At 42.7% G+C, this 26,707-nt stretch overlaps 1 protein-coding gene across 3 annotated transcripts in view; it reads left to right on the plus strand.

The window, feature by feature from the left end:
• Positions 1 to 25,429, plus strand: part of otogl (otogelin-like) — a 26,504-nt gene extending 1,075 nt beyond the window's left edge. The window contains exons 4-58 of one of the 3 annotated variants that reach the window (XM_046037456.1): positions 257 to 335; positions 442 to 534; positions 1,756 to 1,910; positions 3,096 to 3,217; positions 3,544 to 3,749; positions 4,306 to 4,430; positions 4,687 to 4,793; positions 5,000 to 5,106; positions 5,253 to 5,378; positions 5,459 to 5,567; positions 5,651 to 5,697; positions 5,783 to 5,928; positions 6,026 to 6,152; positions 6,314 to 6,491; positions 6,594 to 6,718; positions 7,028 to 7,237; positions 7,495 to 7,663; positions 7,821 to 7,895; positions 8,137 to 8,180; positions 8,420 to 8,585; positions 9,134 to 9,241; positions 9,477 to 9,615; positions 10,429 to 10,563; positions 10,716 to 10,862; positions 10,947 to 11,066; positions 11,281 to 11,397; positions 14,724 to 14,880; positions 15,041 to 15,067; positions 15,165 to 15,344; positions 15,432 to 15,710; positions 15,800 to 15,917; positions 16,001 to 16,080; positions 16,238 to 17,166; positions 17,589 to 17,766; positions 17,898 to 18,040; positions 18,118 to 18,141; positions 18,265 to 18,357; positions 18,449 to 18,638; positions 18,939 to 19,156; positions 19,389 to 19,530; positions 19,631 to 19,816; positions 19,951 to 20,163; positions 20,436 to 20,540; positions 20,664 to 20,771; positions 20,925 to 21,026; positions 21,120 to 21,224; positions 21,399 to 21,439; positions 21,530 to 21,593; positions 21,751 to 21,929; positions 22,052 to 22,156; positions 22,230 to 22,349; positions 22,926 to 22,971; positions 23,735 to 23,806; positions 24,568 to 24,647; positions 24,787 to 25,429. In XM_046037456.1, the coding sequence (XP_045893412.1) occupies positions 257 to 335; positions 442 to 534; positions 1,756 to 1,910; positions 3,096 to 3,217; positions 3,544 to 3,749; positions 4,306 to 4,430; positions 4,687 to 4,793; positions 5,000 to 5,106; positions 5,253 to 5,378; positions 5,459 to 5,567; positions 5,651 to 5,697; positions 5,783 to 5,928; positions 6,026 to 6,152; positions 6,314 to 6,491; positions 6,594 to 6,718; positions 7,028 to 7,237; positions 7,495 to 7,663; positions 7,821 to 7,895; positions 8,137 to 8,180; positions 8,420 to 8,585; positions 9,134 to 9,241; positions 9,477 to 9,615; positions 10,429 to 10,563; positions 10,716 to 10,862; positions 10,947 to 11,066; positions 11,281 to 11,397; positions 14,724 to 14,880; positions 15,041 to 15,067; positions 15,165 to 15,344; positions 15,432 to 15,710; positions 15,800 to 15,917; positions 16,001 to 16,080; positions 16,238 to 17,166; positions 17,589 to 17,766; positions 17,898 to 18,040; positions 18,118 to 18,141; positions 18,265 to 18,357; positions 18,449 to 18,638; positions 18,939 to 19,156; positions 19,389 to 19,530; positions 19,631 to 19,816; positions 19,951 to 20,163; positions 20,436 to 20,540; positions 20,664 to 20,771; positions 20,925 to 21,026; positions 21,120 to 21,224; positions 21,399 to 21,439; positions 21,530 to 21,593; positions 21,751 to 21,929; positions 22,052 to 22,156; positions 22,230 to 22,349; positions 22,926 to 22,971; positions 23,735 to 23,806; positions 24,568 to 24,647; positions 24,787 to 24,987 (7,767 nt within the window). In that variant the 3' untranslated portion in view covers positions 24,988 to 25,429. The remainder of the gene's footprint in view (positions 1 to 256; positions 336 to 441; positions 535 to 1,755; positions 1,911 to 3,095; positions 3,218 to 3,543; positions 3,750 to 4,305; positions 4,431 to 4,686; positions 4,794 to 4,999; positions 5,107 to 5,252; positions 5,379 to 5,458; positions 5,568 to 5,650; positions 5,698 to 5,782; positions 5,929 to 6,025; positions 6,153 to 6,313; positions 6,492 to 6,593; positions 6,719 to 7,027; positions 7,238 to 7,494; positions 7,664 to 7,820; positions 7,896 to 8,136; positions 8,181 to 8,419; positions 8,586 to 9,133; positions 9,242 to 9,476; positions 9,616 to 10,428; positions 10,564 to 10,715; positions 10,863 to 10,946; positions 11,067 to 11,280; positions 11,398 to 14,723; positions 14,881 to 15,040; positions 15,068 to 15,164; positions 15,345 to 15,431; positions 15,711 to 15,799; positions 15,918 to 16,000; positions 16,081 to 16,237; positions 17,167 to 17,588; positions 17,767 to 17,897; positions 18,041 to 18,117; positions 18,142 to 18,264; positions 18,358 to 18,448; positions 18,639 to 18,938; positions 19,157 to 19,388; positions 19,531 to 19,630; positions 19,817 to 19,950; positions 20,164 to 20,435; positions 20,541 to 20,663; positions 20,772 to 20,924; positions 21,027 to 21,119; positions 21,225 to 21,398; positions 21,440 to 21,529; positions 21,594 to 21,750; positions 21,930 to 22,051; positions 22,157 to 22,229; positions 22,350 to 22,925; positions 22,972 to 23,734; positions 23,807 to 24,567; positions 24,648 to 24,786) is intronic. The other 2 variants (XM_046037457.1, XM_046037458.1) reach the window with 2 other exon arrangements.
• Positions 25,430 to 26,707: the final 1,278 nt, after the last annotated feature.

The raw sequence follows: 26,707 nt of genomic DNA on the forward strand, positions 1-26,707 counted from the left end.
GGTACACTACACCTAAGAGAACCAGAGGAGGTCAGGGCACCCACATGCGCACAACACCCTAACCGGCACAAAGCTGTCTTTGTAAAGAATGAGACGCACTCACTAACACATACACTTTCTCCCACTCAACCTGACGCAACTTTTAACTTACAGCAGCGGGTTCACCAATGGTACAGCACTATGTCACTGATGCTGGTAAAGCCTGAGAATTATTTAAGGAACTACTCTAAGTGTGTACTGTTTCTTGTTTTCCAAGACATACAGACCACTGCTGTCGGAGGGTACTCTGTCACGCAGCATTTTACACAACTACACAGCCAGAGATTCCTCTTCAGGTAAATATGCTACTTATGAAGCTACCCAAACGCGTTCACAGAAACTTAAACCTATAATAGACTGGGGTAGCCTAAGCGATCTTGAGTTTGTTTGTGTGTTTCCCAGAATATTGCGGCTGCCTCAATGGTGGCTGGTGTCAGGAGGGCGGTGTGTGTGACTGTGCTCAGTTCCAGGCACTGGGAGACCGCTGCCAGATCAGTGAGTAATAAGCACACACACACCTACACGTCTACCTTTGGTGTCAGCTAAGATTCATCAGAATCTCATCCACATGGTACTCGTATTGTTGATTGACAAGCATTCCTGATATGCAACAGACTAGCTGGTTAGCATGTGTACAGCTTTTTAATAACAGTATACAGTTACACACACTCAGTTATACAGGAATGAGTGTGTGTATGAGGTTATTCGTGTGTGCATCAGACTTTCCAATCATTCAACAAAGGTTAATTATCTCCACATACTCCAGTATTAATTATCAGATTTCCCCAGATCTCTCTATCTCTCTTTGTTGATTCAAATCCACACACACACACACACACACACACACTTTACTCCCCACAGCAGTAGATATAAAGTCACTTGCACTAAGGTAATAGGGTAAGGGCTGAGTGATTGAGTTTCTGGTTTCTATATTCTGAACAGACTCCTTATATAGTATATCTGGAGATCTAAGGTCACAATTATTGTAAAGACGTTTTTCATTTCAGTGAACTAATTTAGTGTTGACACACATGTTGGAAACAATATAGTTTCTGAGGGACCTGAAACTGATCTGAGGCTTGAAATTAAATCCCGGAATAGACTATTTACAAGAAGATAAAGAATATCGATTTTTCAATCAAAATTAAAGCTTCATCTAAGATAAATGATCACACTCTATAGCTATACATCTACAGCTATAATACACATTTTGAAGATCAGGGTCACAGAGCTGATTTCACAGAACACACACAGAACATGTTCTAAAAATATTAAATCAGATTGGAAAATATTGTTGTCTTGTAATCTTGTAATTAACATATGTAAAGTATAATTTACTAAATGTGCCAATTTCGGATTTCCATCAGCATGACAAGCCATTCACTGATAAGATTAGAAAATGTGACTCACTGTCACCAGCATCCACCCACTCTTATTTTGAGGAGGGTTTCAGGCAGCATCTTGGCATAGCCTGGCTATGGGGATTTCCTGCAACAAAGGGCTTTTTAGAAAATCCAGGGCCATTTTCCACTGATAAGTTCAATTAAATAAAACCTGATGATGTAACTATGATAAAAGAGATAGGGTGTATGACTTGCTCTCGCACTTTAGTAAAGTGTCAATTTTCGCTGAAGTTCATTTGTGTCATCACGTGAAACTGATCCACTTCATCATTACGAGACTCTTGTCTGAGTGAGCTGCTCATTTTCCTCTCAGTACCTAACCAGGGCCAGGACAGAGACGGGATCTGCAGGTCATGGGGTCAGCACCACTTCGAAACATTTGATGGCATCTACTTCTATTTCCCTGGAACCTGCTCTTACATTCTGGCCCAGGATTGCCACTCAGCTACACCACAGTACACGGTGTGGGTAAGAGCATCAAAATTACCCTCTGAAATATTTAACTGGTATTAAACCTTTATGTATATAGGGTAGTTTGGCATTTTTACAGTAACCCCATGTTTACACTCAAAATAAAAGAATACACAAGTCATTTTAAGAAACTAAAACACAGAGGTATTTAGCTACTCAAACCAACCAAAATGCTTCAAACAGGAGTTAGATAAGCGTGATACAACAGTAGTTTAATGCCAATTTGCAATTATTGTCAACTCCATATAAGCTGTAATTGTCATATTTGTTTGGTTAATTTTTAGTTGTCTGTGCTTTGCATACAATATGTTCTTCTTGACCCATTAAATACTTTTAAAATTGGAAACAGAAGACTAAGTTTTATTTGAGTTTTCTTAGTTAAGTCATGATGCATTTAAAACTCATATTTAATAGCAAATTCTTCCAGACCTCATTTAACCAGTAGGTCTGTAATATTTTATGGTGGTGATGGTATTTGTATTTCCTACATATCTGTCCTACTAACAAGTATTGCTTGTTTAGCCAAAGCCTAATATACTGTAGCTTATTCATTTGTGCAATATACCTCCATTGTTTTCCAGAAATGTTTGGACAAGAAATCAGTAAGCCACACTTTTATGCTGGATGACGTGTTTCTTTACTACCATGAAAATTGGCTCTGTAGTTTAGTTTGAGTGCCCACCCAATGCGATATTTCTTCCCATTTGAGTCATGTTTTTTAACTATCCAGTTGTTTTAAGAAAAATTTAACTATATATTGGTGTCTGTAAAGACTTCTTCATCAATAGAAACAAACGACTTTGGGCTGAGAGCCACTGACAGGCTGGGGAAGTCATGAAGTTTTAAGAGACAGATTTAATATTGTTGGTTTTAAATATTTCATGCCATTTGTTGACAGTAACAAAAATATAGGATATCACCAGCCTTATCCTTTAAACTGACAAATAATGCAAAAAAAAGTTTTGTAAAATTGTTAGTTACTTTAAAATGAAGATATTTCTTACTCTGTCTATTTCTTGCATCTTCTGTCATACATTGTTTGATAATTATAGCGTAAGTAAATGTGGTTGCTGGTGGCAGCATCATTACCAGACATGTGACTGTGGTTTTCAGAATGCTAATCCTTGTTAATAAATGTCCCCTTTCTTTTATTCTCTTCCATCGTTTTTCTTGTCTTCTTAGATCCACAACAGCAGAGTGTGTGATGGGAGTGTGTATTCATGCCCAAGAGCGCTCAGTCTGTTCTTCCCAAATGAGGAGGAGATCCATATCTCTGGATATCAGGTCCACCAGGGAGGCCGCAGGTGTGTGTGTGTATGTGTGTGTGTGTGTGTGTGTGTGTGTGTGTGTGTGTGTGTGTGTGTGGTGTGTGTGTGTGGTGTGTGTGTGTGTGTGTGTGTGTGTGTGTGTGTGTGTGTGTGTTTGTTTGTTCTGCAAAGATGTAGAGAGAAAAAGACAGATAGATTTCAATAAAAACATCTTGCTACAAAACTGTAAGAACAGAACTCTGGCAAATCAGTTATTCTCTGCCCCATCCACTGTAAAGTCACAGTAGAACATAATTAGTATGATTTTCAAAGAGCTCACTTTGTCTGTCACTCTCTTGATGCATCTGTCTCTGTAATGTCAGGTTAAATCTGCCTCAGACTGTAGGCGGTGTGTTCATTGAGCGACTGGCCGATTACCTGCTGGTGAAAAGTGTGTTTGGCTTCTCTTTGGCCTGGGACGGAGGCTCGGGAGTCTACCTGAAGATGAGCGAGGAGCACCAGGGGGCCCCCTGTGGCCTGTGTGGGAACTTCAACCACCTTGCTGGCGATGACCTCACCACTGCCCGTGGTAAGACCGGCCTGACCGGCCCTTCATCCTCTTTTCTCTTCTCTCAGCACCCACTCACCTCAATTATTATTATTATACACTCAACACTGATTCTGGCCAATTATAACAACAGTTGGGCCTGGAGAGACCAGATTGGAAGGACAGCAGAGAACTGATAGTTTGGGTTTGAATGGCTGGAAGGAGCAAGAATCCTTCCTCAGATGACCAGTAATATGAGCTGCTGTTCCCAACTTGTTTGAGCAGAGAGCTGTCCTGCAGCAGAGGATGAACATAGAGAAAGAGAGTAAACAAGTCGAAAGGCTCTGGCTATAAAGCTGCTATGTACACATTTGCATTTATACACATAGTTTTAATCAGATTTCCTGTTAATGCCCAATTTATTTTATTTTTCAGATTTTATGTTTTGTGTAAATGCGTTTAATGACAATATAGAAATCGAATGTTTGAATTACCCTGTGTACGTGCTTAACTATGCATTTTTTTATCTGGTTCTTATGGCTTGTGGCCTGGGTGTACATACATACTGCACTGTATGTGTGGTGACTGTGTGTTTTAGGAATTCGGACAGATGAGCCTGCACTCTTTGCTAACAGCTGGGCAGTGGACCTGCCTCATGAGAGAGCCTGTCCCGCAGTAGATCTCGACTTCAATGGGCCCTGCCAGTCTGAGTCAGACATGGATGTAAGAATCACAGAAATATTCTTTTTACTTCAATTATTACCATTAGCATACACATGGGCTGAACAATGACACTGCAGTGTCACTGCAAAGGATGCAATGTAATAAGGCAAATTAGGCCCACCACAGTACATTATATTAAAGTCTGAAAAACTAACATCTCTGAAAGAGCCAGAATGATCCTTGTGTGTTAAATTACTGTAATGATATTATGTGCATTATTCTCATACTGTGCTGTATTTATTGTGAATGTGTGCAGGATGCCATAGAGAAATGCAGTGCACTTCTCTTCTTCCCATTTCTGTCGTGTCATGAAAACATTGACCCAAACCCCTTTGTGGCCAGCTGTGTGTCTGATCTCTGTGTGTAAGTCAAAACACAACAGCATTGATTATTGATATATTTAATTTTTTCTTCACCCTCTTTTCTCTGTGCTTAGTGTAAGCCCAGTTACATAATAAACCTGCCTTCCAACCCTACTGTAGCTAAAGAATAGGGTTTCAGTTGTAGAGCTTCTCCAAATAAAATAAATTGTTTCCCAAATTCATTTCATAGAGGGGTATTTTTTTCAGATCTGATGACGAGGAAACGTTTTGTCGAGTCTTGGTTGAGTACACCCGAGCCTGCTCACATGTTGGATATCCAGTAAGAGAGTGGAGAGACAGCTTCCCTTCTTGTAGTAAGTAACCACTGCAGCTCCACAATCTCAGAGAAAACAGTTTGTTTCATACGTGAGATACACTAATCGTGTACATTTAGTCCATGCTGACATCTGCCTGATCATCTGCCTTTGCATGAAACTCAGCTGTGTGTGTTTGTATGTAGATGATGGCTGTGAGGAGAACTTTGTCTATAGAGATTGTATAAGTTGCTGTCCACCCACCTGTACATTTGAGAAAGAGTGTCTGGGAACCAACCTACATTGTCTGGACGGCTGCTACTGCCCTGATGGTATTTCATTATTTTCCTAATTTCTGTTAAATCATGTTTAGTTGATGGACCTCTAAACTTTGCAATCCTCTTTCCCACAGGTCTAATCCTACAAAATGGAACATGTATCGCTGTTTCTCAGTGTCCATGTGTTTACCATGGTACATCATATGTACAAGGACATGTGCTTCAACAAGGATGTAGTGTTTGGTGAGTGTGGACATGTAATCACCGGAGAGCGTATGCTGTAGCTTTGCCAACATGCTGTTAACCTACTGCATGTTGTATTTTAGTGTGTGCATGGGAGGAGTGTGGAACTGTACTGAGAACAACTGCACAGGTGAGTTTACGCTTTTAGAAAAGTTAGTTATTGAAGGGGAAGCTGAGAATTCAGATTCATTACCATACCTCTTCTCTCTTCTTAGCTGAGTGTTCGGTGGTAGGGGATGTGTTTGTGACGACATTTGACGGTAGGATGTTTCTCCAGCCGGGGGCGTGTCAGTATGTCCTGGCAAAGACCCGCAGCAGCAGCAGATTCTCCGTTACGCTGCAGTATACTACCTGTGCAGAGGTAAGCGTGTATGATTACTTGCGTACACACACTCACCCTGTAGTATCTTTTATTTATAGACTTAAACAATCCTTCTGTATGGCATGTGTGTCTACAGCAGCAGGTGTGTATTCAATCAGTGACAGTGGTGTTGGATGAAGACGTGAGTCGTCAGATCACTTTGACGAGAGAGGGGGAGGTGATTATTGGTGTTTACCCGGCGCCTGTCTTGCCCTATGTTGATGGTAAGAATCACAAAAGCCTTTTCATACACCACAGGTTCATGTTATATATCAAATGCAGACAGATCACACTGAAATAATTATTTTTACGCTGTAATAAAAATTATTTTTATAGGTATTTTATCTTGGATCATGGGTTTTGATGTTTGTTTCTGGATGTATAGATGCAGTGGAGGTGCGAAAGCTGACCCCTGTGTTTACACAGCTGAAGGCAGGTATTGGTCTGAGGCTGGACTATGATGGTCGAGGGGGGCGGGTCTACCTGCAGCTACACAGCCAGTGGCGTGGACAGACGCTGGGCCTTTGTGGAACCTTCAACGGAAATCTACGAGATGACTTCCTGTGAGCAAGTGCTTCCCACCTATTGATCAAGGTTGAGTATGTCACATTACCTGACTATGTTTGTGTGTTTGTGTGTGTGTGTGTGTGTGTGTGTGTGTGTAGGTCTCCAGCAGGTATGATAGAAGGTACTCCTCAGCTTCATGCCAATGCTTGGAAGGTTTCATCTGCTTGTGTCGCTCCAGTCAACCTGCCCATCGTGGACCCATGTGAAATGAACCAGCACAATGGTAATATTGGCTTCATCTTTTTTTCTTTTTATTAGTTTGGATGTACTTGTAATTTTTACCCTAATTTGTATTAGGATACTAGAAAGGGTGAAGGGTGAGGGATGACATCAAGTACCAGAAGGCCTCACATAAGGAGCATAAACTTCATGTTGCTTACAATCCAGCGCTGTACATCCTGACATCCTAAATAGTATTGATTCCTGGGTGGCACTGTGAAGTTTTAGTTGCAGGGCATCTTAGTTTGTTTAAATGTATTAAACAGAGTTGTATGTGTGTGTGTGTGTGTGTGTGTGTATGTGTGTGTTCTAGTATTCTATGCATCCCAGTGTGAGGTGCTTTTGGGGAATGTGTTTGCCCCGTGTCATGGCTACATCAGTCCGAACATCTTCCAGCAGCAGTGCCGCTACCAGGCCTGTCGTTGTGGTAGCAGCTGTTTGTGCACAGCACTGGCTCACTACGCCTACCTCTGCTCCAAACATGGAGTCAACATTAATTTCAGATCACAAGTCTCTGAATGTGGTGAGTGTTTGGCTTTTGCAGATACTTTGTTGTGTTTAAAATACTTTTAAATTTATGACCCAAATTGGTCACAGATTAAAACTGTGCTATATTTACTATATTTGCTTTTGTTTCAGAACTGCGTTACGAAAGCATTTCAATGAATCTGATTCTCTCACTGTAATTTAAGGTTATGAGTGTTTTCTCATTAGTTTTCTCCTAACATCAGAAAAACCTTATTGGTCATCACATGGCGATGTAATTGTGTGTGTGTACAGGAGTGGTGTGTCTTGGAGGCATGCTGTACCACTCTTGTGTGTCGTCTTGTGGGCGGTCCTGTCGTGCTCTGTCTAGCACAGAGATGTGTAACCCTGACGACTGTGCCGAGGGGTGTGGCTGTCCAGATGGCAGTTATTATGACGATGTGCGCCAGCGCTGTGTGCAACTGTAAGACTTCACCGCCTCATATATCACCCATATATCACCCTAATGATGGTCATCAATTGCTATTTGGCTGAAGCACACACACACGAGCAGACACACAAACACAGAAAGCAATATCATTATTAGGTTAATTTAAATAATGTCAGGAGTTTCTCCTCAGGTCTCAGTGTCACTGTTACTCCATGGGAGGTGTGTCACAGCCAGGTGAGGTGACCTTCAGCGCCTCTGGCCCCTGGTAAGTCACAGCTGGCGTTGACCTGCTCTGAAAAGTGAACACTCACTTTGGCTGCTCTCCTAACTGCACACAGTGTAACATCCTTACACACACTGTCTTGATACATTTGAGAAAGCAATAAAAGCTTGAGTGATTGTCAAATGAGATGTAGAGCACTTAATCCAACCTTCTGTTTGATAACATTACTCTCTTTCCCCTAACACTCACCCCTTTTTCTCTCTCTTCCTGTCTCTTCCACCAGCCTGTGCAGAAATGGGGAGATGGAGTGTGTGCCAGAGGAAAAAGGTAATCCCGCCGCACTCCCCCCTCCTTTCAGTTCCTGTTCTCGTTCGCTCCAACAACAAAGTGCCGTTTCAGGCTGTGTCCCTCTTGCTGAAATCAAGAGCCTTATGTCTGTGCTTGTAGCTTGTTTCCCATGACTGGCTGTTGCGGTTGATTTTTAACGTGACTAGGGCATTGATTTTCTTGAGTGTGTGTGTGTGTGTGTGTGTGTGTGTGTGTGTGTGTGTGTGTGTGCATTGCAGAGCCAGATAGCGTAGAGGTCGGGGAGTGTCCAGAGGGGAAAGTGTACCACAGCTGCACCGAGCAGAGAGGAGGTGTGGCCTGTGCACCAACCTGCCGTAACCTGATGTTGAACCTTACCTGTCCTCCCAGCACGCCATGCATCCCTGGCTGTGTCTGCCCTCCTGGGTAAAATAACCATCTGCTGCCTTCCAATATTGTTTTGTATTTGTGTGTTTTAAAAGACAGTGAAAGTAATTTTTCCAGTCCTCTTGGCAAAATATACTATAATTTCCTTTACATCTTCCAGGGAGTCACTTCTCTCTGTTCATTTCAGTATGGTATAGAAATCTACCAGATTCTATAAAGAATACTTGAGATCAGTGCTCATTAGAGAGAGCACAGTCCCTACAACAACTTAACTTGAGGAAGCAAAATATTAACTGTAATGTATTAGCAAAATCAGTTTTCATATTGTGATGAAAGAGTGTTAGTCAGTAGCCATCTGTTATTAATGGGAAAAACCACAGGCATAGTCTTGCAAGGTATAGTCTAAAAGTATATTTATTCAAGTAAGACTGACATTTACAGTAGTGTATGCTTTTGTCCGTTGCGAATTACAAACCTTCATATCATCATATAGGTTTAAATCCCAGAACTGGGTAATTTACTTTAAATTACTTTAAGGTGTTTACATATTCTGTACCCCCTACTGGAGTTATGTTTTATGTATGAAGGCTGGTGCTGCACCATGGGGAGTGTTACTATCCAGAGAACTGCCCCTGTGCGTGGCTGGGCCTTGAATACCTGCCTGGAGAAATTGTGGAAACATCATGCTACAAATGGTATACACCTTTACTGTACTCTCCATTTGTATATTCACATAGATAGAGAAACACCAGACTGAGCAGTGATTCAATGATGTTATTTACAAATGAATGTTTTACTGCATTTACTACGTGCAATTTTCCATGTATGATTTGAAGTAATTTCTAACAAACTGTAGTAGTAACAGCACTTTTTTCCTCCTCTGTTCTCTCTTTACTGTTCTCATGTGCGTCCATCTGTCCGTCTCCTCAGTGTGTGTCACCGTGGCTATTTTAACTGTAGCTACTCACCATGTCCAGCTGTGTGTACTGTCTACAGCGACAGACACTACCACACCTTCGATGGCCTTGAGTATGACTACTACTCTGACTGTCAGGTCTACCTGATTAAAGTGAGTAGATTCTGTGTGTGTGGATCTATATACGTAAATACTTTTTGGTGTGCACATTTGAGTGTTACTTGTGCATATATCGGGGTAAAATTACGGAACTGACTTGACATGTTTATGGATTCAGTTTGGGCACTGAAGTACTAATTAGGTGGCGTCAGAGTGCTGCTTGTGCTTTACTGTGTCAGGGAAGTGTGTGTAGGAGATGGGATGTGTTCAAGGGCTAAGGAGGAGCATCCTCCATATTTCCTGGCCAAGACTGATTTGGATCTGGGAAAGAAGATCCAAGCTCATTTCTAATGTTGGAAGAGAGAGTGTTTTTTAATTAGAGCAGATTAAGGTGTGCATTTGTGTGTGTGCTGGTGGGTTTGCACCGTGGTAATGCTAGCAGACGTTGTGCAAAGCTGTAGTGACACAAAGAGACCAGTGTTCACTTCAAACCCCAGGCCTCCTGCGCTCCCAGGGATATAGAATTAGAATTAGCAGAACAGACATTCCAATTCAGACCCCACAGACTGCCAGCCTCTGCGCAGACCTGGAAACAATGGGGAAGCAGGTCAGAGCTGTGTCTTAATAGCCTAGAGTTGCTTCCTCTTCTTGTCACCTCTCATGTCCCCAGAATAACGCTGTTTCCTGAACAGGTAGAATCAAATTCCAAGTTTGAATCTGCTGTGTGACATTCATTTCTTGCATTTCAGTCTGCTGTGGCTACAGTAAAGGGGCAATTGTGAACAAACAAATAAAAACAGCGATGAGAGGAGCTGATGAAACTTTTTTCCCTCGTGACAGTAATATTTTGTCTCCTCCTCTCACCAGAGTGCAGGAGAAACCGAGGTGTCCATTGTTGCCCAAAACAAGGACTGCTATGAGAGCGGCATTGTGTGCATGAAAATGCTGGTCATTCACGTGGGACTTACCAAGATCTACTTCACTGACAACTCAGGCAACCCTGTATGGACTATACACACAGTCATGCTCTCTCTTTACCAATCAAGCTATGTATCTTTGTCTCTTTTCCCCTACAAAATATAAAAATTAAATAGATCAATAAAAACTACAGTGATTCCTGCTAATACCAATCTACTTTGTTTGTCCTGCCTTAGAGCCCGTCTACTGTCGTAGGGCGAGGGTCAGAGTTTGAGCTATGGAAGGCAGGCTACTACACTGTGGTCCACTTCTCTAATCAGGACCTGACCATTCTCTGGGACCGCAAGACAACTGTACACATCAGAGCTGGACCTCAGTGGAAGGTCTGGACTAGGAGTAGAGTTTTTATTGTCCTCAGAGATATTACGACTGTTCTTCTGAAAGGAATTCTGCTTTTATTCCTCTAGGGCCTACTCAGTGGGCTATGTGGAAATTTTGACAGTGTGACAGTGAACGACATGACCACCTCCAGCCACATGGAGGTCAATAATGCACAGACCTTTGGAGATAGCTGGGCCCTGGGACAGGTATGAGTCAGCTCAGCTCCCCTCCTCCATTGTTCTCCCTTTACGCTCTTTCCTCTCTCTGTCTTTGTTTGCCACTCACTCACTCTTTCAATCCGCTCTAACTCTCCTGTTGCTCCTGTAATTAATGTGTGCTTGTCTCCCTCGAGCCCGCTGTGATATTTAAGAGTAATCAGACACTCAATCACCTTCTGTGTGTGTGTTTTGTGTGTTTTAGTGTGAAAGTGACTATGTAGTTGAGCGACCGTGTGAAGGGGACTTAGGCAGACAGCCGTACGCCAAGAGGGAGTGTGCTCTCCTCTACAGTGATGTCTTTGCACCCTGTCACAATGTGGTGAGTGCCATTGAACTGATATATACACATTCACACACACACACACACACACAAACATCCGTACACAGTGAATGTAGCCGTAGAAAGGTTATCTTTCTTGCAACAGGGGAGTAGGGGTTGCTAAGGGGTTATGGGAACAACTCCTAACTGATTCCAGCGAATACACTGTTCCTCAGAGATAAATACCAAATACCACACCAGATGCAAGGCTAAACACATGCACGATTACACACACACACTGGACATCGCACACTGGCACACACCTAAATGTTTTATTACAGCATAGTATTTCTGTATGTGGCCAGCAGATGGAGCCATGTACATGTGTGGAGCCAAAACACCTAGTTAATTTATTTGACTTTCTTAACAACATGCAAAAAACTTTCAGTGAAGATATATATGGACATAACCCCTGAACATCTCCTCATGGTCTGGTAGCTGCCCATTCAGTGTGTGTGCACTAAAAAAAAATCATAAATCTGGTGTTTGTATATAGCCCTGGCTCTGTAAATGGAAAACAAATAAAGTGGCTCGGACCAACCCATACAACACTATTCCAGCCATTCCAGCCATGATTTGGGTATCAGCAAACGTTAAATTACTTGCAGACATTCAGCTTACTTTCTAGTTCACCAATATAAACTGTTGTTGGGATGTTAGCTATAGTAGTCCTTGAGGGGATCCCAATGGGTCCCCAGAAACTATAATTACATCCTAAAGTAACAATGACAATGGCAGAATGTTTGACTATTGTAGTGTGTATTAGTATTTAAGGGTGTGCGATATGTATCGTCTACAATAATATCTTAATTGTTGTTTTAACAACGTGTGAGCAGACATTATCAAGTAGGCTACATCACTCATTTGCAAAATACGATCAAAAACACCCTGTCCATGCATTCAATGCGTCATGCATGCAGCTCAACTGTGCTAGAGTAAAACAAGCAATATCTGCTATAAATGCATGACTGAAGTTAAAAATGAGTGAACAAACAGCACCAGGAGAGAAAACACAGACACCACCAGCTTCACAATCTACGTCATTAGATTGAATTGCTAGACATGGATTAACCTCACTCAGGTGGTTTAGCTTTGAAAAGGCCAATGTTGCTGAAAAGATATCAGTCTGTAAACCATGTTGAAAATTGGTTGACTTTAAAGACCTCAAACTAACTACCGCACAGAATATCAAGAATATGAAAAGCTTTGGAAGTCAGCTGTCCACGACAGACCTAGACCAGCCAAGGTAGCAGCACAAAAACAAACTACGTTTTTATCAAAGCTATTACGACAACAGCTACGACAGACCACACGGCTACAGTGACAGATGAAATGGTTTACTAATACTTGCACTGTTTGATGTCAGTAATATTTGCGCTGGTAATTTCAATGTTTTTATTGTTTTACTTGAATGCTTCAGTTTTAAGTAAATAAATAAGACCTGTTTCCATTAATGTCTAGATTAGTAAGCAACAATTAATCGAGCGAGCTAGTACAATATTAAGACTTTTACAAACTAAATAAAATATCCACTGTCCTCATCATTATCAACAAAATCCCAGAAAATATTGAGATATAATTTTTTGTCAATATCACAAACCCTGAGTAGTTTGTATGTAGGCAGCATCTAAAAGCAAAATCCTGTCATATGGGGCCCCTGTGAGAAACTCTTAAAATGCGGGTCCATGGTCTAATTTTTGTCAGTTTAGCAACAGTTTGCTAACCCACAACCTAGCTAACGCTATTTACTAGCTGTGTTGTTGGTTGTTCTGTATCATGGCATTTGTCATGGTATTGTATTTCTCCAGAATCACATAAACCACCTTTAAGTAAGAGCTGTTATGGCACTGGTTTGAGCATTACTTGCATTGCACATGAAAACATTGTTTATTTTCACCTTGTTAAAGAAGTAACATAGAGTAAGTGAATCCTGGTTTCTTTACATTCAGTTTTTATGCTTTAGCCCAGAGACCAATCCCTGCTAATGTGTCATGTCCTTTTTAGAGAGTAGTTTAAGTGCAAGACATCCAGTCAGCCTAGATGTGTACACTTTCAGAAAGTCTCTCCCAAGCTTTTTTACTAGTGTGTTCCTCATATATATTATTTATGTACCAAAGTGTGCCAAAATATTTTCCATGGGTCCAAAAACAAAATGTCCATGACTTATACATAGGAGTGTTATATGGCGCTGTGATCCATAGCATTAAGATTTTGTTAATAGTAGGCACATTAAGAAAAACATGGCCTTGTATTTTCTTTTCCTGGGAGATTGTATAAAAACAGTTTCCCATAAGTGAATAAATCCAAAAAGTAGTAGTTGCTTTGAAGCTTGAATCTATAAGGTCATGGTTAGATGACACAGAGTTTTTCCTCCAGCATTCAGAAAAAAAAAGTGACGACTATATTCACTCTAGCTGTTCAGTTCTTTTAAAAACAGAGGTAAGGTAAGTAAGATTTAATAACACAAGTGAAGTTAGTCAGACATCCCTATTTTAGTGACTTAACTGAGTTTTCTCCATTAGGAGTTTCTCCTAATTAGAGAGAAGACACCCGTCCTTGGAAGTCAGATAGAATCCAGCCCTGTACTTTTCCACTTCTAAAGCTCAACTTTCTTGAGAAAAAACACAAATGGTACTTGTTACTTGTACTTGTTGTTGGTACTTGTTTTTTATTGGCGGTTGACAAATGCTGGTGTAAAAGTGATATACACAGTATCTATTGCTGTTTAAAATATAATTTGAATTGAGGATTAAATATGATTAAGTTAACTTGCATGATACTGCGCACTTATTTTGGGATTGTTCAAAACCAATATAAAAATAAGATTATTACTCCCGAAAGTCTTTTCTAGTAACATGAATGTATTTAATTGCAGTCAGGATGCAGCACACTACCCAATCAGTATTATTTCTATTTTGTGCTACTCGCATCTAAAATAGAAGTAATACTGATTAAAATGTTGCTGTGATGAAGCATGCTGTTTATGCATGTTACAGTAGCCAGTATCAAAAACTCCCAGTCCCAGTCAACCTCGCCTTTGGAGAAGACCAACTCATTGCTGATGCATTATGCCTGTCTGTCATAGAGCTCATCTGATCCTTTCTGCACCAGAGGTTGACCCACATTCCTTTGTCCTGATATCTCATCACTCCTTCCCTGTCTGAATTATTGAAAACGACTCACCCTCTAAACAAGACCTCCCCTATGTTTCCCCCAGCAAGATTTGGCCTGGTTTACTTTATGATTGTTTGTATGTGTGTGTGTGTGTGTGTGTGTGTGTGTGTGTGTGTGTTTGACCATGTATACATGTTGTGCGTACCCTTCAGGTGGATGTGGCCTGGTTCTATAGGAACTGCCTGACAGACACTTGCAATTGTAACCGTGGGGGAGACTGTGAGTGTCTCTGCACGTCCATCGCTGCATATGCACACAAATGCTGTCAGCAGGGGGTCACAATACACTGGAGATCGCCCTCTGTCTGTCGTGAGTACACACACGGACACAAATGCTCATAGCAGGGATGTGACCCCTGTTTGCCTCTCTTTGCGTCAGCCAACATTCTGCTATTTTTCATCTCAGTTACATATCACCTCAGAGCTACTGAAATACTTTATAACTTCTGAACTGTCTTGCTCTCTTTCAGCCTTTGATTGTGAATACTATAACCAAGGTATGTATGAGTGAGGGTTGTTGTTTTCAGAGAGCTCCAAATCTCTGCTCGCTTGTCACCACGCTATTTCCTCTCTCTTTCTCTCACTTCCCCACAGAGCTAGGCGATGGCCCATTTTCCTTGGTGAGTGCTGTTTATAAGGACACCATGTTTGGAGTGAATCGCACCAGCAGTTCAGTGTTTCCTCTGGTGAGAGAGAGACCAGGGCAGTTGCCTGCCCCAGGCCTACTGTTCAACTTCATGATCACAGCAGGCTTGCAGAAGGACAGAACGTCACGTGAGCATCCACATTTACATGATACACACTACCACTCTTTTTATTGTTTTTTGTTTTAAATTAACTCCTATTCCCATATTTTCCCAGGTGTCCCTGTGGTATCACTGGAGTCTGCAGAGAGGCCAAACTATTATCTTGTCGTGTCAGGGCGCAGCCGTCTACAGATGGAGCGCTGGAGTCGGGGGGCGGAGTTTAGTCGCAGGGCAACCTTTATCCAGCACCAGGGGCTGCTTCTGCCAGGTCACACCTCGTTTGAGCTTGTCGGCCAACCTGGAATGTTTCTGACACTGACACGCACTGCTGCACGAGCTCAGCGATATGAAACCTCGGAGGGCTTCAAAGCCAGCAGCAGCTTCACACTGGAGGGTCAGAAACGCATGCCAACCCAACACAGATACACATGCATTTCCATACACACAAAAACCTAATTAGGTGTTTTTCTTCTCCTCTGGCAGAGAGCAGTTTCGTGATACCTTACCGTATGATGTGTGAGTGGCGCTACAAAGCTTGTGCGAGCCCTTGCGTTCACACGTGCAGTGATCCAGATGCCACACGCTGCCAGTTCCTGCCTCCGTAAGAGGCTTGGCTCATTCAAAGCTTTCATACAAATAACATAATCTATGCTTAGGTGCTGAAATAGTTTCTGTATGTTTCAGTGTCGAGGGCTGCTTCCCACGTTGTCCCAAGAGCATGGTCCTTGATGAAGTCACTAGAAGATGTGTCTACACAGAGGACTGTGAGTTCCACGAATGATTGTTTTGTCTTTAAAATGCCATTAAGAAGTAATGGTTTTCTCATGCAATACATATAGTATTTATTATGTGTTTGTTTATTTATTATGTTTCTTAAATCAGCAAAAAATATGTACTCCTGACAGTAATCCCCTCTACTAGGTGTGTCCCTTCCCCCGACTCCGACACCCTTTGCATATGTGACGCGGTCCAACAGAACAACTACAGTACCACCAACAACTTCAACTACAACCACAACAACCACTACGACTACTACTACTACCACAAGGCCTACAACCACAACCACCACTACTACCACAACCACTAGAACCACCACTGCCACCACCAGAGCAACAACTACCTCCACCACTACAGTCAGGCCCACAACCACCACTACAACTCCCACTACTCCCAGCACAACATCTGCAACTGAGCGTGTCACCACTCTGCTCACTCCGTCTCCACCTACAACTCCTCCTGCTCCTCCCACCACTATTGTTTCTACCACTCTCACTCACTCAACTGCGCCAGAGACAACCACTCTCAGCACGACTGAAATGACTCCAAGTCAAACTACGGTAACCACAGGGGTCACTGCAACGGTCACCACAGCAGCTCCCTCCATTGTATCCACTGAGGCTACCACAGTCTCCTCGACTTCTTCTCCTCCATCCCCTCCTACTCTTTCTTCCACCATCCCCCCCTCCACTCCTACCTCCACCACCGTTACCACGCCATCAACGCCATCTGCAACATCCCCAGGAACTTCCACCGCACCTCTTCTAACTTCCCCCACTTCAAAGCCACCGCCCACCACTACTGCCCCCACCTCCACAACTTCTGGCCCTGTGACCACCACAGAAACCATGTCCACTCCTCAACCTACGCCAGCGGATACAACCATTGCAATAGCGACCACCTCCCCATCAGACATCTCAACAGTTGTGGCAACCACAGAAACACTTCCTATAACTACTGAGCCCACTACTGAGCCAGTAACCACAGAAATAGTCACAAGCCCTGACACCCCACTTACAACAGAGGGACCATCAACCACCCATCCTTTCCTCTTGCCCAATACAACCTGCACAGTAAGTGTTGCTGTTGTAGTTAAAATTCAGTACACAGCCACAAACACATTGAAGAAAATGGTGAGTATTGAACTTGATAAATTAGGACAGTTATGCTAGGTTTACTATGTAATTAATTACTTACATGAACAGATTTACTTACAGTAGTTTCAAGTGTTTATTTCAGTATCTACAGATGTTTTCACAGCAGACATTTTGACTTATCATAGTAGGTGATGCTAATAACATGAATGATGAACACGATGATACAATGGCTCCGTTCTATTCCAGTCAGCCATGACAGTGTGACACTGAGTCGGCATGCACAATGCCAGGACCTTGAAACCAAAGTAGCTAAATGAAATTCAGCCATGATCCATTTTATTGACAACTGTGCTTAACGCATGCTTTGTAAAACAACATTTTTGTCTTTTTCTCCACAGCCTCCATACTCCTACCGTATCAATGAGTGTGCTGAGCTCATCTGTTTCAATGGAGAGCTGCTGCTTCACAACTCCTCTCTACACTGTCGCTACAACACCACCCCGCCCCGGTGCAGTCTGCTGGGCCTGCCCATCCTTATCAACACAGATCCCTGCTGTCCACAGTGGCAGTGCCCCTGTATGTTTGCTTGTTTATGTAATAAATCTGATGCTCCCCTGATTCAGTAATGGGCAGGCCTAGAGCTTTCAATCCATCGTCTGTTGCGATGATCTGTGTTTGATCTTATTGAAACAATTTTCCTTTGCCAGGTCGCTGCACTATGATGTCAGACCTGCGTGTTATCACATTTGATGGCAACAACGTGGCCTTGTATGACAACGGCTCATACATCCTGGTTAATCTGCCCAGAGAAACAATTATTGGCACTGTGGAAAAATGTCCGACTAGCCAGGTAACAGACAGAGAATGAAAGAATGAAATATGAACTGTATCATAAGACATCTGAAAACGATTTTGTCTTGTTTGTAGAGTGTAAACTCCATCAGACGAACTGTGAGTACAGTCTTTTCTCCTCCCTACCATTCCCTGCAATTATTTTTGCATCATAATAAAAAGCTGTTAATCAATATATACTATCATGGATCTTTACATTTTCTAATTTCTCTCTCCTCACAGAGTCCTACAGGTGGAACATCCGGCCTGTGTTTTAAGAAGCTGAACATTACTACCTCCTCATTCAGAATCATTATCAACCGACTGGATCGCAAGGTGAATCTCTTTGCCTGCTTTGCTAACAAGAGTTCAACTTGTCCTACTCAAATAATGTGGTTCTTGTGTGCCTGTGTCCACGTGTGTCTAGGTGACAGTAAACTACAGACCTGCCAGACTTCCATTCTCCCGTCATTCTCTTTATGTGGAAGACACAGGCAGCATGTACCTGATCCACACACCCGGCGGCGTTAGCATACAGTGGTATCACAGCACCGGCATCATGGTGCTGCAGTACATTACTCCTTATAACGCATCTGTGCCCACTCGAGGCCTGTGTGGTGAGTCCACACAAACACATACACACACACACACACACCACCAGCTTTGACTGCAACAGCACCAGCCTAATTTATCGAAGTGCCAGCTATCAGCACCTAAAGGTTAGTGTGTAAACAGCAGCTTTGACTTGAGTCATTATGGGATATGACAATTTGAGATGTTGTTAGCCATTTGGTTTAATAAAGATCTTACACACACACATACACATTATCTCACTCCACGTTTATTTTGCTCACTGACAATGCAGAAATATAACTCAAACACACTTAACACCAACATCGGCCCACCCATTATGCCAGGTTGTTGTGATGGGAACCCAGAGGATGACCTGAAGCTGCCCAATGGCACAGTAGTCAGAGAGGTGGGAGACATGACGCTCTTCCTGCAGGCTTGGAGAGTCCCCACCACAGATGAAACCGAACACACACGCAGGGTCGGAGACAACTGCACCACGGGGGACTGCTCCACCTGCCTCTCCATGCTCCGCCAGAGAACCTTCATGCCATGCCACAGCAAGGTACACAGCATTTTACAAGATTCATTGTAAAGTATCTGTTTAGTTGCTTTGCCATGACTGCAATACTACACAGATAAGTCAATGATCATTTGAGTCATTTCAAATGCCAAACATACTCTGGCTCCAGCTTCCATCCTCAAATATGAGGATTTAGTACAACAGATTAATCAATGAGTTAAAATAACCATTAGTTGAATCCCTGCATGACTTAGGCCTGGTTGTGTTTTTGCAGGTCCCTCCGGAGCAGTTCTGCGACATCATGTGGGCAGGGGACTTGCACTACAAGGATCACCAGTGTGACTTTCTGGCGGCGTACGTGGCAGTCTGCTACACACATCAGGTGTGCATCAGCTGGAGACGACACAACTTCTGCCGTAAGGAAACACAGGCAAAGACATGACACACACGTACGCAGATGTATTCACTCGTGTTTCTCATTTGCTCATGCACTGCTAAGCGCCTGTCATTCTGTAGCATTGCGGTGTCCCCCTGGTAAGGAGTATCAGCCATGCGTGAGCACCTGCGCCAGCCGCACCTGTCTGAACCGAGAGTACTACGAGGAGACCACCTGCTCCTTCATCAGAGAGGAGTGTGTGTGCCGCAGTGGAACCATCCTGCACCGCGCTGACTCCCCTTACTGTGTAACTGAAGATCGCTGTGGTGAGTAATTACATGTCTTTAGGATGAAAGCTGGACTGTCATCTCTGAATACATTTTGGACAGTGTTTCATGTTACTCCTTGACTCACATCCAGCTGTATCATCAGTGTATTTACTTGGCTCTGATTTATCCAGTGTGCACAGATAATGAGGGTAACCCCCGGGCCCCGGGCGAGGTGTGGAATGGCTCTGCTCGCAGCTGCTGTCTCTACAAGTGCATGGAGAATGGCACTGTGGTGGCTGTTGAGCCAGACTGCAACTCTGTCCCTACACCGCTGTGTGAGAGGGATGGAGAGTATGTACTGGATGTGCTGGAAGAAGGAGCCTGCTGCCCAAAGAAGATCTGTGGTGAGTTTAAAAGTTAAGTTGTTCTTTGCCAAACAAAGCATCTCATCCAAACTAGAAGATGATGGTTTAATCTTTTCCTTTTATTCTGCCTTTAAGTCTCACCCTTTATAGTAATATTATTTTGCTGATGATGGCTCACTAATTCTGTATCTAACCAAATAGCCCAAATACTTTTAATTTCAGAGACCAAAATGCTTAAGATTTAAGTGAACATAAGACCCACTGAATGATCTTTCCTCCCCTTGTCTTTTTGCTCCTTCACTAATTGTCAGAGTGCAACATGACCATCTGTGACAGTGAAGCTCCACCTTGTGATAATGGGAACAGGCTAGTGATTGGTTACAGCGCTCTGTCCTGCTGCCCAGAGTACAGATGTGGTGACAACAAACTTTCATTTCTCAACTCTTCCCTGCAAAGTTTTTAGACATGTCATCCTTGTTTAATGTGATACTTGTCCTGAACTTTTCACTGAGCCCTTTGCTGTGACTGGTCTTTCTCAGAGTGTGATCCCATGGCATGCCCTCCTGTGTCTGCCCCCAACTGCAGGGAAGATCAGTTCCTAGTGGAGGTCAGGGGGGCTAGATCCTGCTGCTACTCATACCTGTGTGGTAAGTTTTAATTGTGGTTCACAGGTCAGTCTACAACTGAAAATGAAAGCCTTTTGGTTTGTGGTTGGCCATCTACTGTGTCTCTATTTTTGACGCCTCCATCAATTACGGCAACACAACTGAATTTGTTGTTTGTGTTTTCTGTCTGAGCAGTGTGTGAGTCATGCCTTGAACCCATTCCAACTTGTTCACATGGAGAAATTTTGGCTGTGGATCTAAACACCACTAACAGCTGCTGTCCACAGTACCACTGTGGTAAGGAGTGTGTGCATGTGTATTTTTGTATCTGTATCTGTGATCAAAGATCTCGATCAAAGTCATGTTTGTACTTTCTCCCATGTGTTGCAGTGTGTGATGTCAACGTCTGCCCTGAGTCACCTGTGAGCTGTGCACCTGGTCTCTCTTTGGTTCAAACTAATGTCCCTGGGCATTGCTGCCCACAGCACCACTGCGGTACACACTCAAAAACACACACACTTACTCACACTAACACACACACACATCCTATTTGTTTCTGGTGTGTGTTGAGTTGATGATTAGAATAATCTCACAAGTTATTATGCCTGTCACATAGTTTCATAAACTTCACGCTACCTATCTCTTTAACTTGCTCCCTGTCATTCCCAGAATGCCAATGTGAGGACAGCTCTCTCCCCATATGTCAGATGGTAAGTCAGCAAAAAGCTGCATCACAAGTCACTGTATAATCAGGAAAAAATGAGCAATATCAGTTAAGTCAGCACTCTGATTTCTCTCAGGGGGAGGTGCTGGTCGAGGTTCCAGATGGAAGCACTAACTGTGGCTGTCCTCAGCATACATGCCGTATGTGTAACGCAAGCATGAAAGCTCACACCTGACACTAGTGTGACAATAGACAAGACGTAGACATTTAATTATATCTACAGCATTTATGAGTTACTTACAGTATAGTTTTATTTTTTCTATGGTTATGTGTGTATGTGTGTGTGTGTGTGTGTAGAAAAGGCAGAGGTGTGTCTGTTCCAAGGGGTTACAGTGCTGGGCCCAGGCCAATCTCTGGTTCAGTATCTTGAAGGAGCTCTGTGTTACACTGTCCACTGTCTGCATCACAAAGATCCAGACTCTGGCTTCTACGCCATGGAAATTACCTCTGTCAACTGCTCCCAAAAATGTGGACCAGTATGTATCCAACACATTTAACACATTTTGATAGATCACATAGACATTGTGAGAAGCATTTGACTGATTTCATCTCTTCAGCTGTTGCATTTATGCACTTACCTTTCGTGTCATATTTTTAGCACCAGGTGTATGTAACGTCCACGGACCCTCAGGTGTGCTGCGGCTCCTGTAAAAATGTCTCCTGCACTTTCACCAACGAAAACGGAACAGCAGAGCTTTTCGCTGTAAGAACAAACACATTCATATGTGCTCAGTGCTCCCCTTTTTGAGCAGGACTAATTCTGATTGTGTGTGCAGGCAGGGAGTTCCTGGGTGGAGAACTGTACACGTTACGACTGCATGGAAACAGCAGTGGGAGCGGTGATACTTGCCTCTGGGGTGGTTTGTCCGCCTTTCAATGACACAGAGTGCATTCAGGTCAGTACTATATATCTGAATTTAAGTCTGAACTCTTGCAACCATTTATTGTTTACATTCATAAGCCTAATAATTACAGTAATATGTCACTAGTGTTTTTCTGTTTTGTATGGATGCATAGATCAGAATTTCTAAGGCCTGATCATACACCGAACAAAATTATAAACACAAAACTTTTGTTTTTGCCCCCATTTATCATGAGCTGAACTGAAAGATCTAAGACTTTCTCTATGTACACAAAAGGCCTATTTCTCTCAAATATTGTTCACAAATCTGTTAGTGAGCACTTCTTCTTTGAGATAATCCATCCACCTCACAGGTTGTTCAGTGTATGTGATAAAATCAAAATACTATGTCAGAGATGAACAGCATGTTTAACTTTAGATTTTATGTTTGTCTGCCTCGTCTGACGTCATTCTTACTCTTTACGACATACAAAGTCAAATTTAAGTTTTATCTGCCAAAAAAAATATAAACATTTGATTGGTGTACTAATTCTATTTATTAATATCTTTGTGTGGAATTTTTTGGAGTTGTATGGAGGGTTTTCCCCATAAACTTTGTTTTCTCTTGCAGAATGGTGGTGTTGTTCAGAGCTATGTGGACGGTTGCTGCAGGACATGTGAGTCTCAAATTTATTAGGTGCTTCTGGTAATGCTTTGAGCTATCAATCAGAGGGGGTGAGCGCCTTGTTGCCTGGCAGTGGATGGGCTTATTGGCTGAATGGTTGGGGGTGTGGCCTGTTGTAGAGGGCGGAGCTAAAGCTTGTTGTTGGCCTTTTACTACATCATATTCAGAAGTTCAGACAGTAAGATTTTGTGGAAAACTTAAGGAAATAATAAGAAAAACTAAAAAGAATAATATAATAAGCCTGCTGTCAGCATTTAATAGTCCTTGCTAAGTCAAAACATAACTTCCTGCGCTTGTGCTTTCAAGATAAATGACATGTGAACTGTTCTTAAGATATTTCCAAGTTGTGTGGATTAAACCTTCAATAAAAATGCAGTGGTGACATTTTATCTCTCTGGGGATTCGGCATTGCAGCCACGCCCGCTTGCCTGCTTTAGCAGTGACTTTGCAGTTTGGCCAATCATGGTGCTCCACGGTGAGCGTTTCACCAATGAGGATGCGAGATGTTTCAGGGGCTAGGGTTTGCCCTGCTGAGCTGCTCTTTGTAGTACATCAAATGGCTGAGTTCCTTGGCTGGCTGCCCGGAGTGACCCAAAAAAAGATGTGAAATCCATGTGCATGCCAGCTGCACTGATTCAGTCCTCTGTGTGTTTGTGTGTACCGCTGAACTGTGTTGTCTGAACCAAACGTAACCATGTGTGTGTTCTTATGATGTTCTTTGAACTGGACGGCTGCGGTCCCGACGATGCTCCCAGGTTCTGGAGTGGGTGTTTTACCATTTACCGTTAATCCCATAACCCCCACTGGTAGTACTAACTGTGACACAGGTACCACCACCTTGCACTGTTCCCACTCAAAATGATTCTTTGGCATCCTGACACTCAGTGACTCATTCACTTGCACTTCAAGCTTTGTGTGAATGTGTGCGGTGCAAGTCTATTTTTGTGTTTGTGTGGTTTGTGTTTTCATTTTCTTCCTCTCACTCTTTAACCCCCAAAACAATATAACATTAACAACATCTAACCTCTCCAGCAGACAATATGTAATGTTCAATATTTGATCAAATCAGAGCTTTCACACCAGTTGTGAGACAAAATAAACTCCACTGTTAACACAGCCATATAGTCAGAAAAATCTTGAGATCTTCTAGTCTTTTCATACATTCCAGCCCTTCACAGAATACTTTTGACCAGCTTTGATTGGCTTAAAAAGTAAGGTTAAGTATAGGTCAGTAGCCAATAGGAGAGCCAGATCTCTACTGTGAGAACTGTGCCCCCCCCCCGGCGTCACCCAACTGTCAATCAAAGCAAGGTCCTACTGCTTGGCAACAAAGAGCCCTGCTCAATAGGCCTTTCAGGGTTGTGTGAGTGACAGGTCTCCGTGGTAAAATGATCAAAAAGTGTGTTTGTGCATGTTTACCAGTGTGTGTATTTCTTTGTGTATGTTTGGACTCACATCTTCATGTTTTCTGATGTTAAATGCTATGTTGTTAGTGATTTATATGAATTTACTCCGAACGTCCTGTGTGTCTGGAGTTACTTCTGTCACTCCGTGTACGCATCTTATTTCTGTGTGAACATGTGTGTAGGTAAAGAGGATGGTAAGACATGCAAACGTGTGGCCATTCGGACTACCATTAGAAAAGATGACTGCAGGAGCAATGCACCGGTGAGGGAAGAGAGACATGCTAGCATCAAATGACGAGGCTGAATTTCTGATACAAAATTATAAACTTTTTTTTTAAAATGACAATTATGCGTTGCCTTATTCCTCCTCCTGTCATCACCCTGTCTCCTTCCTCTTACAGGTAACAGTCTATTCTTGTGACGGGAAATGTCCGTCTGCCACCATATTCAACTTTAACATCAACAGTCACGCCCGGTTCTGCAAGTGCTGCCGCGAGAGTGGACTACAAACCCGGTCCATCACGCTGTACTGTTCTCGCAATGCCACAGTCGTGGACTACAACTTCCAAGAGCCTCTGGACTGTTCCTGCCAATGGAACTAAACACAGGATCCAGGCTGAAAAAATTTATGAACGCATAACAAATAAAGAGAATGTATGAATTGAAAATAACTGATGGATTGTTTTCAAGTAGTTTTGCACATTAGTCTTTATTTTCTTTAAGACCTGCTGTGCCAACCCAGTCAGCTTTCTAGTGCTTCCAAGTGATGGTGCGATGCCATTAGCCTCTCATCTACTGTATATTAACAATTGATATTTTGTTAACACAGCAGTTGTTGCATTTTTATATGCACTGTTGGGCTCAAACACTGTATATGCATTTTGGTTTGTCATAGGAGAAAAATTTAGCCTTTGTACAAATGAAAGTGTTATATGATGCTTTGTTTCCTTAGAAATTTTTAATGAGTTTCTAAAATGTGGTCTTAGCTCTCTTTGTAGTTTCTATATTTTGAAGTAAAGTAGGTGAATAAAAGATTTAACAGTGTCTTTGTCTGAATTATTGCTGACAGGCTGGACAGTCCTCATGACCTGTAATGAGTCCTTCTCACACAGGCTCACACAGTTTTTTTTGTTCTCAAACCCTTACAACAGGCACATGCTCACCCTGATTCAGCATTTGTAGTGCTGACATGAGTTTGTGTTTCACCTCTGAGAGGTTATTGCTATGTGGGAGTCACTCCTTCATAACAAAACCCCTCAGTGGACTCAGCTCACTGTCTGTCAGTCATTTCTCCCTTTCACATTCCTGACATTCCACATGATCCGGTACTCCCATCACACCCCCATGTCCAAGCCAAACCACCCTCACCACTGCACTTGACGATTTGCAGCCCATGCTTATTTTAGAGGTTAAAACTATGAAAATCTTAGGCATGTCTGCTGTGACTGGTTGACTTTTGCTCATACAGAGACATGAAGCTGAGCACATCTCAATTTCCCACAAAGCCCCACCACATATCTTAACCCTCTCCTCTTCCCCTCAGTATGCCCCCACATCCTCAGTCCTCCCCACCTCTCCTCTCCTCAGGAGCACAGCTCTGGAGTGGCCATGTGCCCGTGATTGCTATGGTGAACTGCGCTTATCCCAACAAAGAGCTAGAACAAATTGGGATAAACTCATACAAGCGCAATCTCTCTCTCTCTCATACACACACTTTCTCACACACACACACACACACACGTGCGAGACTGTCTCCTCCCTCACATAAGAGCTAGCTTCTTGGGGGAAACAGCCATTGAACGCTGACGCTGACTTTGAGTGCGCGCTAAATTCAAAGTCCTGGCTCTGCCTAAAACTGAAGTAAAAAACAAGTAGAGATTTCCCCAGGAGTTAGAGATAGTTCGGTAGGTGTAATTTGTTTCCAAATATATTTGATGTCGTAAGAGAAGAGGTAAAAAGTTGTAACCCGTTAACTTTTTCACGCTCTGCTGTGCGTCAGCGACCCAAATAGTTTGGGACTTTCCACAACCACTATTTACGCACAGCTGTCTTGGGTTTACTTACCCTTAGCCAGTGGCTGAGAGCACAGCGAGGATCCGCTGTTTCTTGCCTCGGAAGTGACTGTGTGTATCCAGGTGGATCAGTGACTGCTGGAAGGTATGCTTGATGAGATGGAGTGACTTTTCCAATGGGTGGAACAGAGCGTCTATGGTTACTTGCTAGTTTATGTCAGGTAAGATGAAGGCCTGCACAACGTCAAGTTGTCTGTAAAGCAGTTTATAGTCGTTTTCCATTATGCTTATTAATCTTCCCAGGTGCATT

Source organism: Micropterus dolomieu, linkage group LG22, assembly GCF_021292245.1.
Source record: "Micropterus dolomieu isolate WLL.071019.BEF.003 ecotype Adirondacks linkage group LG22, ASM2129224v1, whole genome shotgun sequence".
NCBI lineage: Eukaryota > Metazoa > Chordata > Actinopteri > Centrarchiformes > Centrarchidae > Micropterus > Micropterus dolomieu.